Below are 17,003 nucleotides of genomic sequence, written 5' to 3'. Positions count from 1 at the left end.
GTTAAATTATAAAAATATTTTCAGCATCTATCGTATTTTATTATCAGATATGTAAAAAAGCAAGAGGCACATGTACGTTACCTAGTAGTTAGCTCTCACTTAAGTTCTCAAAATAGAAGGTAGAGATCTCAACGTGGACAATGGTTAACATTGATGTTATTGAAGTGGAATCATCTTATTTAGTATTCATGTTTTTCTTTTATAAAAGCTTGGTATTTTAAAATTTATAATCAAGAAAGAAAATTCTTCTACTATATCATGTAATTTAATATTTATAATCTAGATCTCCTGATTAGTGATCTAGGATGGTATGGAGTTGATACTAGTGCATTGTTTAGAGGTCTGCAACTTAGTAAATGAAATATATAAAAACAACTAATTTTAGAGTAGTTATTTGTTAGTGTATGTATTTTCTACAAAGAAAGATAATAAAAGGGACCTAAAGATGTGTTATGAGTACTTATATCATAATTAGGTGTTCTTTTAGATTTCGTTTTGCACTAAACTGATTGTCTAATCATTGAATCTAGTCCAGTTTACTAAGATTATAATAGTTGAGCTGTTGTTGGTGTAGGCAAATTTTGCATTGGGGTCATATTAAACGTAGTTCTTTCCATTATTCATTTCAAGACTTGTTTCATTTCAAGACTAGTTCTTTACTCGGCCCTTGTTACTTTTCTTTTATACTTTCATCTTACTTTTTTCCACAGAGTGACCTTTCTTTTAGTTCACTTAGTTATCAAAGTGTGTGTTATTTATGATAAGGTTTTTGGGATTACAACATAGAGAATGTGCAGTGTTACTAGAAAAGACTCTTGCATTGTGTTGAAATTGAACCTTTTTTCTTCGAAAAATGGGAGTATTATGAATCACATTCTTAATTGTTTTCGTCAAAAAGACTTTAAAGGATGGGACATATTGAGGGTTTCAAGGAACATCTACAGATGACAAAGCTGTCAACTTAGATCGTTCCTCATTGGATTATTTCAACATTGTATTGGATCAAATTAACATTGTCTATGCTAAACCAGGAAGGAGTATCTATGCTTCGTGCAAAAAATGCTCATCGAACAAAAAAAGCTGAATTTACTGAGTTTGTTCAATTATTTGGAAATTAATTGCAGAGGAAATGGTGGTGCTGACTGAAGCATGTGAAAAACCAAGTGCTTTGTTCACAGGTGGATGTATAGACTCATATGGGAACCAACAATGTAACTATCTTTGTGGAAGGGGAGAAAATTTACTCAGTGGCTGCTACAAAAATTAGAAGTGTGTTGTGCCTGTTGAACCATATACTATGACCCATCACATATATAATATATATAAATAAAATCAATCTAGCTATAATTTCCTTATAGCTAGTTCAGTTCATGTTCTCTAAATAAATTATAATAAACTTATTCTCCTTCCTTCAGGGAGAAATTAATTATAGATCATTATTTTATAATTGTTCTGCACTATTACTTTTACATCTATTGTGAAATGCATGGTGGAAGTCTGAAGAATAACTATAGTAACAGCTCAAGTCAACTAGTCCATTTTACACACAACTATGGTTATTAACAAGTAGCACCAATTCTTTATACTCAATACATACGAATTTTTTTTTATTTAATAAATAGATATAGGATATTCACAGTTTGATTAGGTTTCAATATAACATTAAAATATAACTAAATCAATTCAATATTTTACAATTTAATAGAAAATTTATTTATTTTTAGATGACTTTTATTTTAATTTTTAATTTAAACTAAACAAAAGATGCTGAATTAAGAGAAGATAGAACTTGTACAATGTATGAGAATATAATATAAGTATGATACAGAAAAGGTTTGATTTGATCCAATTTTTATAGTGAAAAATAAAAATTTTAAATTATAATATATTTTTTCAATTATTATCTTTTTTAAACCGGTTTAATGATTTGAAAACTATTAATTGATTAATATATTTAAATTATAATGAAAGCTCATAATAAAAATATTTTATAAAGGCTTTTCTATAGTTTGTTTATACGAAGTTAATCAATCCAAATATATCTATAATTTTGCCAACAGAGTGGTGTTGAAAATTAAGAATTATATGACTTAAAATTTGAAATTGGCATTGAAGATTTTAAAAAGTAACTTTAAAAATATCTATCATGCTCACTTAAAATTATACAAAATAAAACCATAAAAAGATTTTAATAGCTTTACATAAGTAAATATTTTTTCTTGCTCATTGTAGCAAAAAAAAATAATATTTCTTTTACTTTTTCCTTCTTTACCATCTCTTCTTTTTTACTCATAAATCAATTATTGATCCATTAAATCATTATTTATTTTGTTATGTTACATTTGTTTTGGTTAAAATAAAACAAGACCCAGTTCAACTTACACTTACAGTAATGAGAGGAGGTCCAAATTCCTAACTAGGTTAATATGGTTTAGGCTGATTACATTAATTATATAATATTGTTTCCAAATTTTGTCCATAATAATACTTTAACGTTGGACCAATTTCATTAACCTTTATTTGTATGTTTTGTTTTCATGCCATCAACTTTATCTTTTGCTCTCAACCCAAAGTTAATGTTCTTCTCACTAAGGGTGCTAAAAAATTCATTTTTGACCGATACTCAATAACACCAATACATAATTGTTATAATTGAGCGGGTTGATTAAATATGAGTCGGCCTAAAAAATTAATTTAAAATTTAAAATGGATAAAAATAGATGAAAATAGATCTAAACTTTTAATTTCGTTTAAATTTGAACCGTCTGATTATATTTATATAGACTTGCCTTTGACTTCCGAGGGTAGGGGTTCAGTTTTCAATTTTATTTTAAGTTACTTTTCTTTTAGTGGCTCAAAGCTTGAAGTCTGCAAGCTTAGTTTTATTTCATATCACTTTTCATTGAGGGGCTCAAAAGCCTGAAAATGTACCTTCGATTATGTAACATCACATTGCTATCTATCACAACACCATTTCATTGCTTAATGTTCATTGTCTCACTTTATCTGCTCCAAAAACTTAACTCTTGCTTTTATCTCTCGTCTATGCAAATCACAATGAACATCATTGTCTCGCTCAAGTCATGGTAAGTACTAAGTTACTCTTCTTTTCATCTCCTTTTTATTATGTGTTCAGATTGAGTTCCATCATAATCGTTTTCCCTATTTCTATGGCATATTATTTTTGTATACTCATCATCTCCATTTTTTTCCTCTTCAAAGTTTGTTTGAATGTCTCTTCTCACCTATTTTTCATATTTTTCTTATATTATGTGACGTTGGCATAATGGGCTAAGAAAGATATGAACACTATAGTCTTAGTCTTTGTTGAACTCTTAGACTCTGAACGATGATAGTTTTAATATCGTCGCTTCCCTCTTTTCATCCTAAGGTGCTTTTCTTCTCATCTCTTTATTTGTTATATTTTCATGTTTTAGTTCTGTGGGACTTCTCCCATGTAACATCCTCTTTTCACTTTTTAGTAATTTATGTGTATTTGATGCTAAGTAGTATTAGAAAGCATTTAGATGGAATGAGATGATTTTGGAGGAGTTTTTGGTGCAGGAGATCTCGCTCAAGCGAGGTGAATCTCGTCCAAGTGAGATGATTCATGCAGGGAAAAATGGTTGCAGAGCTATCTCGCCCAGGCGAAGAGATGCTTGCTCAAGCAAGGAGATGCTTGCTCACGCGAGGAGATTATCGCCTAGGCGAGAATGAGATAATGTCGGTCTAGTTGCTGCCTCACCTAGGCGAGGGTGACCTCGCTCAGGCAAGTTAAGGATCTCGCTCAGGCGAGATTAGGTCGCTCAGGCGAGGACCCACATGAGGAATGTCGTGCTCTCTGGACATCATCTCGCTCAGACGAGATGAAGCTCGCTCAATCGAGCATATCAGAAAAGAAGGTTCGAAATCGCTATCTGCATATCTCACTTAGGCGAGCTGTTTGTCGCCTAGCGAGATGACGTCGCTCAAGCGAGCTAGACCTCGCTCAAGCGAGAACGCGCAGGACTGAGGGTATTTGAGAGATTTTTCGCATGAGAAACTCATTTGTTTCTTAACTCACGTCCCTCATTCACGTTTTCTCTGAACTCTCTCCTCCTTTTACTTAGATTAAAGCTTCAGAAACTCCGTTTTCTCTACGAATCCAAGTTCAGACTTTGATTATGAACGATCGTTTTTCCTGTTTTTGGTTCTGATGGATATGTCTTGGTATTCAGGAGAACTTATATTCGTGAACGTTGATCCTTTATAAGATATCTCCGTAAACTCGTCCTCGAGGTAAGGAGAGCTTTATTTTATCGTTATAGTATAATATTTATTTTGTGCTCATAAAGCACTATTATATGAGTATGGTATAAAACTAATTGTTTGAGATATTTGTGGAGTAAAGTATGACTGAAACTGTGTCTATTTAATTATTTGGAATGATTGGTTGTTTGGGCCAAATGGCCAATATATGCTTATGCGTGTTGTATGATGAGTATTTGATGTGGAAGGTTATGAGACTTGCTGAGTGATATTGGTGTGATATTATGAAATATGTCTGAGTAAAATGATATGCTGAAATGACATTGGTATGAAAAGATATGTTGTTGAAATTATATGAATAAATGTATATGTGATATGGGTTAGAAAGAACTTAGTCTAGAAGTGCTTTAATAAGCACAATCTTATGAGTGAGAAAGTGGATAATCTGAGAATGACTCTAAAAGTCGGGTTTGGATTGGATCTAATGTGAATAGTTACAGAGATACACTAGGTATAGAGTCCGGATGTAACATCCTATTTTTACTTTTCTGTAATTTATGTGGATTAATTGAGAATGAGGATTAGAAAGTATTTAGAAGTGATTTGGGATGGCATTGGATGAGTTAGAAGGAGTTTTTTGTGCAGGGGATCTCACTCAAGCGAGGTGAGTCTCGCCCAAGCAAGATGCTTCGTGCATGGGAAGTAGGTTCCAAAACAAATCTCGCTTAGGCGAGGAAGGGCTCGCCCAGGCGAGATAACATCGCCCAACCGAGGAGAGTATCGGCCAGGCGAGAAAGGGATAAGATCAACATAGCTGTCGCCTCACCCAGGCGAGTTGGTGAGCTCGCTCAGGCGAGATTGGCTCGCCCAAGCGAGGACTCATAGGTGAAATTGCATGCTCTCTGGACACTATCTCACTCAAGCGAGATGGAGCTCGCTCAAGCGAGCATATCAGGAAAAGAGGGTTGAGACCACTATTTGCATATCTCGCTCAGGCGAGTTGTGGGTCGCTCAAGTGACGAAGGCAGTCGCTCAAGCGAGACGAACGGGACTGAGGGTATTTAAGGAAATTCTAGCATGGAAATTCATTCCAAAAACTTCAACACACATCCTTCTCTCATTTTCTCTGATCTCTCTCTCCTTTTCACTTAGATTAAAGCCTCAGAAACCTCAATTTCTTTCGATAATCAAGTTCAGACGTCGATTCTGAATGATCTGAAGTAAGTTTTTACGGTTAAAATTTTAGTTTTCCCGATTGTTTTTCCTGTTTTTGTTCTGAGGGATATCTCTTGATATTCAGGAGAACATTTGTTCGTGTACTTCTCTCCTTTACTAAAGATCTTTGTAAGCTCGTTCTCGAGGTAAGAAGAACTTTATTTTGTCGTTACGATAAACTATTATTTTATACTCATAGAGCACTGTTGTGAGAGTATGTGAGAAAAATAGTAGGCTGTGATGTATGTAGTACAAAGTATGGATGAAAACATGCCTATTTGATGGTTTGAATTGTTTGGTTGATTGGGCCATAAGGCTGATACATGTTTATTTGCACTGTGGGATAAGTACTTGGTGTGGAATGGTGTTAGACTTGCTGAATAATGTGGGTATGATGATATGAAATATATTTGCATAAAATGATCTGCTGAAATGAAATTGAGCAATGGTATGGAATATAGCTGAGTACATAATGGTATCCAGATCGCAAATCAATCTTCAAAAATGCGGAAGCTCCTCGTAATTGATCCATCAAGTCATCAATTCAAGGAAGGGGATACTTGTTCTTTATTGTTACTTTATTCAATTGCCGATAATCAACACACATTCCCATGCTCCCATCTTTCTTTTTCACCAAAAGAACAGGGGCTTCTCAAGGTGACACACTTGGCCTTATGAACCTTTTCTATAATAATTCTTCTACCTATTTCTTTACCTCAGCCAACTCCAGTGGTGACATCCTATATGGTGCAACAGAAATAGGATTTGTTCCCTGAATGAGATCAATAGTAAACACAATTTCTCTTTCTGGTGGCAATTTAGTAATATCATCAGGGAAAACTTCTAAGAAATCTCTCACCACTGGGATATACTCAGCCTTCATTTCCTTTTTAGTCTCAATTGAAAACAGAACCATAAAAGCCTTAGCATTTATTACATTTCCTAGTGGATCTGGACTTAAGAGTCTAGCATTTTCTAATACTTTTGGTCTACTAGTCCTTGCATTATTTACAACTACCTCCTTTAATTGAAGAGAAATTATTGAATTGAAAGTCTAGCAGGGTGTGGTCTTCACTTTCATTACTATATATGTGCATCTCTTATATCAATTCGTTTGTAGAATTCACTATATTCATGCTAATGTCAGAGTAGCCGTATTATTTCCTGAATATCCTGTCATAATTGTTACTATAATACCAAATGACAATATTCGCTTGATCAAGCTCAATATCTTAATATGGGCTAATAATATATTATAGTAAAATTTTCAATAAACAATACCTACTGAGAACTTTTCCTTACTCCTAAACATTATAACTACTTTTTGGTATAATCCAAGACCGACTTAACATTCAAGTAAGACATAAGGCATCCCATATCACTTTACATCTCATGGCATAGTAAATCTTTTCTACATGTACTATCTATCTTTAGGCTCTCTCAGGATCAAACTTTTCCTTAATTTTTAGAAGGTTATGCCTAGTAAAAGAAGAGAGTCCTCTATAGTCAGCTGATTCAGCCTCTAAGACTTGGGTCATACACTCCATCTAGTAATTCACATACATAAAGATACATCTAGTTCAGGTAATTCACATCTAACAAGTCATATAAGCAAATAGTAATTGCATATTTTAGTATATCTATTATACAACACATACATGTTAGTCTTATATCCTAGTCTGGTCTAGATGAACTGCTCTGATACCAAAATTGTAATGCCTTATTTTTTTCTCTTCTCAAATACATGATATTTTCATAAAAGAATCAAGAAAATACAACAAAATCCTTTTTGAATATTATTGAAATAAGAAGTGTGAAAATAATATAAATTGTAGTGTAAAATTTCATTAATTCATAAATACTTTAGAAAACTAAAATTCTAAAATTTTATCTGCAACAAAGAAAATAGTAGTTTTACAATTATTTTAAAAGAATACTATAGAACTGAAAATATTAATTACATAACTCAAAATAACTAAGTCCTATCACAGTTCTCATCCATCCATGCACTATGAGCTTGGTACTACTCGTCCTGGTTTCCTGAAAATATTGTGTAAGGGTGAGTCTCTACTCTACCACTCATACATAACAAATATAAATTGATGTTTTGTATAATTTCAATCTTTGTTTAATTTTTATAAGATTTTTAAAGTATGTTTTGTATATACTAATTTGTATAATTAGATCTTTATTTTTTTTATAATTTAGTAATTATAAAAAATGCATATAATATTGTTTCTAAATTTTGTCCATAATAATACTTTCACGTTGGACCAATTTCATTAACCTTCATTTGCGGATTTTGTTTCTATGCCATGAACTTCATCTTTTGCACTTAACCCAAAGTCAATGTTCTTCTTGCCTTAATTTCAAATGTAAAGTATAGGTTGAGTTTGCTCATCATATTCATATTTCAAAATACTTTTTTTTTATCAAACGCATCTTCTGATTTTTTTTTGTCATAAATTTTCAATTAGAACAAATAATTTTAAAACAAATAATATTCAAAGATCAATATTTTGAAAAATTTTGAAGTAAAAGACAAAGAATCATAGTAATGAAATAAAAGTATGTAAGAGATTTGAGAAAAGAGAATGTTTTTTAAAAATTTTTATAATTGTAATAATACTAAAAATTGGACTAGGTGTCAAAAGGTAAGAAATGAGACAAGAAAAGTATTGAGTGACGTTCTAAGACTGTTAAAGGGTTTTATTAAGATCTTGAAACAAAGTATGGTGAAAGGAGGATTTATAAACTTGTCAAAAGTAGAGAAAGAAAATTTAGAGATTTGGAACAAGTTAGAAGTATTAAGGATGAATAAGGAAAAATTTTGGTTTCATATCAAGACATTAAAGATTGGTGGGAGAAATATTTCTATCAACTTTTTAATGAGAACCAAGGAGCAAATGAAAATTTAGTAGAATAAGAAGTGCCAACAAATGGTCTAAGTTTGACATATGACCATAGAATTCAAGTTGAAGCAGTAAAGAAGTTCTTAACAGAATAAAAAATGGTAAAGCAATTAGCCTCAAGAATATTCATATTAAAGTTTGGAAAACAAGAATTGGAGTGACTCACTAAATTCTTTAATAAGATTTTGAGATTCAAGAATATGTCATGTGAATGATGGAAAAACATTTGGTTCCTATATAAAAGAATAAGAGTGATATCTATTATGCAAACTATAAAAGGATTAAACTCATGAGTCAAACTATGAAGTTAGGAGAAAAAGTGATTGAACATAGAATATGGGAGAGAATTGAGATTGCAAAAATTAATTTAGTTTTATGTAGGGAGGTTTACAAAAAAAACTATATATCTTTTTCAAAAGATTATAGAAAAATATATGGCTACAAAGAAAAAGACTTACACATTATTTTTATTGACTTTGAAAACATATATGATTGGATATAAAAATAAAAAAAAGTGTTATGAAAACCTTTAAAAAGTAAAAGAGTATGTGTAATATATATTTGAGTTATACAAGACAGTATGAGAAAGTAGGTGTGAGAACTTTTTAAGGTGTATACAAGGACTTACCAATTAGAATTGGTTTACATCAAGGCTCTGTTTTGTGCCCTTACTTAATCTAGTCTTAGATGTACTTACAAATGACATACAAAAGATTATCTCTCATTACATATTTAGTTTTTGTTGAGGATTCAAAAGAAGAGTTTAATGCCAAACTTGAGTTACAAAGGAAAACTTAAAAATTGTAAAGGTTTTTGCTTGTGTAGAAGTAAGACAAAGTATATACATTATATATTTAGCTAAAAAAAAAATGAGGATCATGCGTTGAAAGCTAAAATTAAATATGATAATACCACAAGTTTTCAGTTTCATTTACTTGCGATCAATTATATAAAATAATAGAGAAATTAATAAATATATTACTCACATAATACTAATTGAGTAATTAAAGTAGAAAAAAACATCAAGAGTTATTTGTGATCGTAAAAATGGAAATAAATCTTAGTGTTTATCAAACATATGTGATAATTTGTATTTTTTTTTAACATTTTTGTGAGATAGTTCATGGATACTTGTTGTTTAAGAACCCTAACCTTATTTTGGGATTTTTTGCTAAAATATGATAAAAATTAAAATATATTATCAAAATAAAATATCTGAGAAAAATTTTCTTGTTTAAAGTTTTTTTCTTTTGTCATGTTCATCTTGAGTGTCGATCTTGTAAAAGTTGACACTTATTTTTTAATAATAATAAAAATAAGTGTTGTTAACATTAAAACAAAAATTGTAAGATTACCTACATTTTCTCACGAGTTTGACGTTTTTTTCCTTTTTTTTTTCAATTTTATTTCTCACTCAAACATTATTCCATCACATTTTAATACTATTAATTATACATTTACTTTTTTTTTCATTTTCACCTTTTTAATCTCCTACTTTTTCATATTTTGTTTGCATATTTCTACATCCAAAACCTCAATTTTCTTTCTCACAAATTCCAAAATCCTACCTTATTTGTTCATAAAAACCTAACTAGAACAAATCATCCTTGCAAATATATTCTGCACCAAACCGTTAATAAAAGGTAGTGTCAGTCTTTTTGTTAAAGACACATTTTTTTTATTATTAAAAATAAATATCGACGTTTACATAGAAAAAAAAATCCTATTTTAGTAATATGTTTTAATTTTTAACATATTTTAGAAAACAAAACGCTTATTTTATGTTCATCTTCACATTATATTACAATATGTGCATAAATACAATTCAAAATCATCGTTCTATCATCTTTCATGGCCATATTCTATCTTTCAAAATTGTGAGCACACAGCACGTCACCTTCCACAATCTTGTTCCAACAGAAATTACGGAATCTATCTCCATCTTCTCCCTCTTAGTTTTTCAGCAACTATTTGCTGTTCTTCATACATGTTTGACTTTTTTCTAATACTACAATGCATTCGTGTAAATACTAAATACCGATTCCTCACAACAGACATTACTTTGCATGATCAGAGACAATATATTGATTCTTGACCACGTGTCTTATCTTTTCACTGAGGGCTTGAGTTGAGATGACAATTATTGGAGCTGATTTAATGGTATATATAAACATTATTTGTAATAGGTAGAGTCTATATTTATTAATCAATTTGAGTTTATATGTAAATAACTTACGAGTATTTGTATCGATATGAGTACAGGAATGTTAGTTTATTTTTTAATGTTTTTTTTATCTAAGTTATTAATTTTTTATCTCAAGCCCCATTACTATTGCTGAGTTCTGCATCTTCCTTGTTATTCTCTTAGCTGCTCGTTCAAGTTCTAATTAAATCTTTTTTTTATTTAGCAATAAGTGCATGTTAATCCTTAAAATGTATTTTTAAAAAAACTAAACAGAGTAAAATACAACTTTAATCACTACAAATTAATATGACTAAATTTAATATTTAGCAACAAGTGCATGTTCAATTGAAAGTATTATTTTAAATATTGGATAGTTAATTTTGTTATGGACATTGATTTTACTTAACTTAAATAAGACTGTTTTTAGTAAAGGATCCATATGATTTAGATTTTAAAAAATACAAATTAACATGACTAAATTTAATTTTTTTAAATTATTAGTTTTGCTTTCTGTAAAATTTTAAAACAATATATTGCTGAATAAATTAAAAGTAAAATTTAAACTGCATAAAATATATTGTTGAATTAACCTTGAGTTTGTTCAATTATATATTTGGAAATTAATTGCAGAGAAAATGGTGGTGTTGTCTGAAGCATGTGAAAAATCAAGTGCTTTGTTCATAGGTGGATGCATAGACTCATCTCGGAACCAACAATGTGACTATCTTTTAAGAAGGGGAGAAAATTTACTCGGTAGTTCCTGAAAAAATCACAAGTGTGTTTCTGTCTATTGAACTATATATTGTGATCCATCACATATATAATATATATAAATAAAACCTATCTTGTTATAGTTTCTCATAGGTAATTCAGTTCATATTGACTAAATAAATTATAATAAACTCATTCTTCTTTCTTTTTTTTTTTTATAGGCAAAACAAATTTTATTAAAAAGAGTTCAAGGGGAACTCAAAACTCATATACACAAAAAAATTACTAACTCAGAGAAATAAAAAGTAAAAATATACTTATGCAAAATTAAAACATGCAATTTCGTGGGTTCAAATACCAATCAGCTAACATAATAGCTTCTCCCTTACTAACAAGTGATAACCATTTCCAGGATCTCAGAATAATAGAATCTAGGACTTCCCTCTCATCCAAAACACCATTGGAAAATATAATTCTATTTCTATGCAACCACAAAGACCACACTGTACTTACCCAAATAATTAATAAGCATATTCCTTCTCTTTTACTACAGCCAACACCAACCCAAGAAAGCAAGTGAGTCGATAAATCTGAAGGCAAAACCAGTAAGAATCTAAGCCAACGCGTAGTAAAGTACCAGATTTGAGATGAAACTGAACACGTTAAAAATAATTTTTTTAATTAATTTAATTTAAATTTGACCTAAGTTACGTAACTAGGTATAATAGGTGAATTTATCAATTGAAAATTTTTTATATATGCAAATATTCAAATTTAAAATCTTGTCTAAATGATATTGAACTATTTGTCATTCAAATTAATTTTTGTTGGTTAATACAAATCTTTTTATTTTAAATTTTAAATAAATTTTATTTTAATTTTTAATTTCAACTAAACAAAAGATTTTAAATTAAAAAAAGAGTTAAAATAGATATAAGAATTACACTGTATGAAAATTAATATAAACATTTCAAATAAAAATTCTAAATTATACTATGACTTTTTCAATTTTTTAAATTGGTTTAATGATTCAAAAATTATTAATTGATGGATTGATTTTTAATACTCTCAAACATATACTTATATATTTTAAGATATATTGAAAGATTATAATAAAAAATATTTAAAAAAAGCTTTTCTATAATTTGTTTACATGAGGTTAATCGATCCAAATATATTAATTTTTTTAAAAAAATAGAAAACTTTTTTTTAAAAAAATCAAACATCCTTTAAAAGACGGTTTAACTGATTTAACAGAAGTATCCCTGTGACGACGACTACGCAGCAAAGAAAAGCAGAACGACAAGTCACCGTAATTAATCTCAACTTTCGATTAAATATTACATTTATTGAATATTTATAATATTAGATCGAAGATAAGAGCAAGCATTGACCCTTAAGACTTAGAAAAGATGGTTTGAGTGAGATAGCTAATTACAAAAGTGTCCCTGCGATGGGCAGATACAAGAGCAATAATGTTTATACTGCAGCCATCGCCAATCTCAAACTGAACACAGTGAAATCTATTCTCTTCTTCATCAGATCTAAGGAATATGGAAAACGTTCCATTTGCTGTTGCGTCCAATCTCATTCACAGGTTCCTTTTTCCAAACTTTCTTCAATTTAAACAATAACTATCCATTTTTTAATTCTTCCACAACATGCTTAGCTTACAGTTTAGGTTTTTTTTTTTCCCCCTATTTTCTTAGTTCTCCTATTTTTATGTCTAACAATTTAATATAGTGTGTCATGATAAAAAAAATTAAAATTTAATTTAAAATTAATTAAATTTAAAAAATAATATTTAAACTTAATGAAAAGATAAATATAACAAAATTAATATAAAAGAAGCTAAACAAGTAAATATAAAAAAAAAAAATTCCGAAGTACTCTTTTATTCGAGAATGAACACAGACGGGTGCACACAAGAGAATTTATATGATACGGAGTTGCAATAAATTACTTTCTATGGTAATTTTTGTGAGATCAACATTAATAAAAAATAATTATGTGTTATAAATTAATGTTACGTTGGAAAAATGTTCCAGGAATTATATACTACATCCTATTCTATTAGGGGGATTACATTAATAATAATATTTTAATAAAATATCTTAAACAAGGAGATTTTGGAGTGATAAATATTTTTTTTCCTCTTTTGTACTAAAATTATAAAAAATAAATATCTACTTTTAGATGTGTCGTGCATATGGAAATTCTGATTGGTAAGGATTTGTAACTGAGCCGGCCATGAACAAATCATGATTCAATTATTACATATTATAATTACATATTTTCCCTTTTCCTCGATTCTTATGCCAATATTTTTAGACATTGCTCAACTTTCTCTCAACAAAGCACCCTTCTATGTAGTCTTTTTTAATCATTTTAACGATGGCTGATTCAGTTCCATTTGCTGTTACTTCAAATCTCAGGTTGGCTTCCGCAGATTTTCTTGAATTTGGAAAGCATTATGATGTGACGGAAGAGTTGGAAGAGCTTAAGAACACTATTGAATCCATCAATGCTAAGCTCCTTGATGCCGACGATAAACAAGATCAAGATGATGGTGTGCGAGTTTGGATCAGAAGGTTCAAAAAAGTACTCCATATTGCAGATGACTCCTTAGATGAGCTTGCTATCCAATTCAGGAGAGACAAACTGGATGCAGCAGAAGGAAAAGAAGTAGACAACGTACTTCTTTCCATTTCATCTTCAAATCAACTTCCTTTGTACACTGAAATGCCTGACAAAATTAAAGAAATACGAGAAAGTTTTAATGGTGTAGTAGAAGACATGGATAAATTGAATTTAAGCCCAGGTTCTCTGGTTAAGCAAACTAGCAGTGAATGGAGGGAAACATGTTCTTTTGTGCTAGAATCTGATATCATTGGAAGAGATGACAGTAAAAAGGAGATTATTAATCTGTTGAGACAACCTCATGAAAACAGAAAAGTTTCTGTGATTGCTATTGTTGGCCTCGGTGGCTTGGGGAAGACAGCTCTTGCACAATTGGTGTATAATGACTTGGAAGTGCAGACTTTTTTTAATATGCAAATATGGGTGTGTGTCTCTGATAACTTTGACGTTAAAACTATTCTGAAGAAAATATTAGAATCAATTACTGATGGCCAAAGACAAGACCAATCATTAGAGAAGTTGCAAAAAGAGCTTCGTGAAAGTTTAAGTGGTAAGAAGTATTTGTTGGTCTTGGATGACATTTGGAATGATAGTCATGACAAATGGGTTGAATTGAGAAAGTACTTGATGTGTGGCGGTCAAGATAGTAAGATTTTAGTGACAACTCGAAGTGAAAATGTAGCAAAAGCAATAACTGCTAGGGCTTCCTATTCTTTGAAAGGTTTGACTGATGAAGCATCTTGGAGTTTGTTAAAGAGCATTGCATTTGAGGATGATTTCAAAGGAGTGAATCAAAATCTAGAATCAATGGGGAAAGAAATAGCCAAAAAATGTAAAGGGGTTCCACTAGCAGTTAAAACCCTGGGAGGCCTGTTAAGAAGACAAAACGAAGAAAGTGAATGGGAGAATGTTTTACTTGGTGACTTCTGGAAATTATGTGAAGAGCAAAATAGTATTATGCCAATTTTAAAACTCAGTTACCGCATCTTGTCACCAGAAATGAGACAATGTTTTGCTTATTGCTCTTTGTACCCCAAGGATTCAAAAATTCCAAAGGATGAGTTGATTCAGTTATGGATGGCACAGGGTTACCTTAAATGTTCGACTGAAAAGCAGCACGTGGAGGATGTCGGTAATCAATTTGTAAAGATATTTTTGATGAACTCAATTTTTCAAGATCCAAAAAGTGGTGAATATGGTGAGATCATTAGTTTCAAAATGCACGACTTAATGCATGATCTTGCAATGCTAGTAGCTGGCAGTGATTATTGTTACTTGGATAGTAAGGCAGGAAAAGTCGAAGGTAGACCCATGCACGTATCATTGGAATCTTATGAGGCCATTCATTTGTTGAAATCATCAGATACGAGCAGGCTGCGAACTTTGATTCTGCGGTATTCCTTGAAAAAGGAGGAAGATTTTTCGGTTATTGCAGAGTTCAAATACTTACGTGTCTTGAGGATGCATCATCACTCTGATTCCACTGAACATTGGAAGCATTTAAGATACCTTGATTTAACGTACCAAACAAGTCTTCCCAAATCTATGAGCAATCTTGTTTTCCTACAAACATTAAAATTGTGGAAGTGCGATGAAGAATCATTTTCAGAAGTAGTCACAAAATTAGTCAATTTGAGGTGCCTTGACATTGCTGATTATCACTCCATGATGAGTGGGATGGCAGTTGGGTTGGGAAAATTATCCTCATTGCAATTATTATCCACCTTTGTTGTGGGAGACAGCCAAGAAATAAAATATGGCACACTAAATGAACTCAAGGACTTAAACCTAATAAGAGGCAAATTAGAAATTAAGCATCTCAATCGTGTCAGAGAAGTGGCTCTGGAATCTCATGACGTATATTTAAAAGAAAAAAATTTCCTTGGATCCTTGACTCTGGATTGGTCGCGTGATGACCTCCGTAACAGTGACAGCTTGCAATTATTGGAAAACCTTCAACCCCACCGTAATCTTAAGCGTTTGGAGGTGTTTTATTATCCAGGCGTGCTTTTCCCAAATTGGCTTTCTCTCCTCACAAATGTTGTTGACATTCGTCTCTATGAGCTTCGTAAATGCCGCTATCTCCCATCGTTGGAACGTCTCCCTTACCTGAAGTCACTTGATATAAAGTCTCTTGATGAATTGGAATACATATATCTCTACGAAGATGGTTTTGCAGTAACCTTCTTCCCCTCTATGGAGAGCCTCTTGTTACATGATTGTCCCAAGCTCAGGGGATGGCGGAGGCGGGGAGATGATATCAATGATTCACATAATCTCTCTTCATCTCTTAATTTCCTCATCTTTCTCATCTGCAACTCTATCTCTGTCCACAGTTGACTTGCATGCCTACTTTTCCAAACGTTAAGGATTTAGGATGGTATCATAGCAGTGCGGAGCCACTAATAGGAACACTAAACACGACAGCGTCAACATGTTCAGCTGACTCATCTTCCTCCGCTGCTTCTCTATCCATGTTCAAACGATTGACGATTTCTGATCCTATGAATTTTCCAAAGGGTTGGATGCAAAATCTGACTTCTCTCGAGTCTCTTCAAATTCAATTATGTGACAGTGAAACACTTGAAGAATTTGAAACTGGGTTTAAGGACGACACGAACTGCCTTCCTTCTCTGCGAAAAATCAGCATAAATTGTTGTGAAAGGCTAAAGGCTTTGCCAGATTGGATTTGCAACCTCTCATCGCTTCAGCATATCACAATCGCAAACTGCCCAAAACTGGCATCGCTGCCCGAAGGAATGAGTGAGCTTACCAACTTAAAGATCTTTGAGGTCTGGGGGCGTTCCCTCTTACTCAAAGAATGCCGAAGAAAGACAAGTGCCGTTAGTCGCCAAATCGCACACATCCCACAAATAATCCTTGGTTGATCACTGATAATAAAGGTACTGATCTGATTCTGATGCGTATTTATTTAGTGTAAACGTCGTGTATTGTATTTGCTTTGCTAATAAAATACTTTTTGAGTTAGTGTCCATTTGTGATAAAATACAAATTATCCTAATCATATTAATTTTTAATTGTTAAACAATATTGGAGTCTCTGTTTAAATTGATATTAACCATCATATATTT

The 17,003-nt window shown here is 31.5% G+C and overlaps 1 protein-coding gene across 1 annotated transcript; it reads left to right on the top strand.

Moving 5' to 3' along the window:
* The first annotated feature begins 13,665 nt into the window (after positions 1-13,665).
* On the top strand, positions 13,666-16,251 carry LOC113850629 (putative disease resistance protein RGA3). The gene has a single exon (XM_027481208.1). The coding sequence runs from the start codon at positions 13,666-13,668 to the stop codon at positions 16,249-16,251; it is 2,586 nt and encodes an 861-aa protein (XP_027337009.1).
* The last annotated feature ends 752 nt before the right edge of the window (positions 16,252-17,003 follow it).

This window comes from Abrus precatorius, unplaced genomic scaffold (genome assembly GCF_003935025.1).
Source record: "Abrus precatorius isolate BTA unplaced genomic scaffold, Abrus_2018 Scaffold9, whole genome shotgun sequence".
Classification (NCBI taxonomy): domain Eukaryota; kingdom Viridiplantae; phylum Streptophyta; class Magnoliopsida; order Fabales; family Fabaceae; genus Abrus; species Abrus precatorius.
Note: the sequence above shows the minus strand (reverse complement) of the source record. Positions and strands in the feature narration are given on the sequence as shown.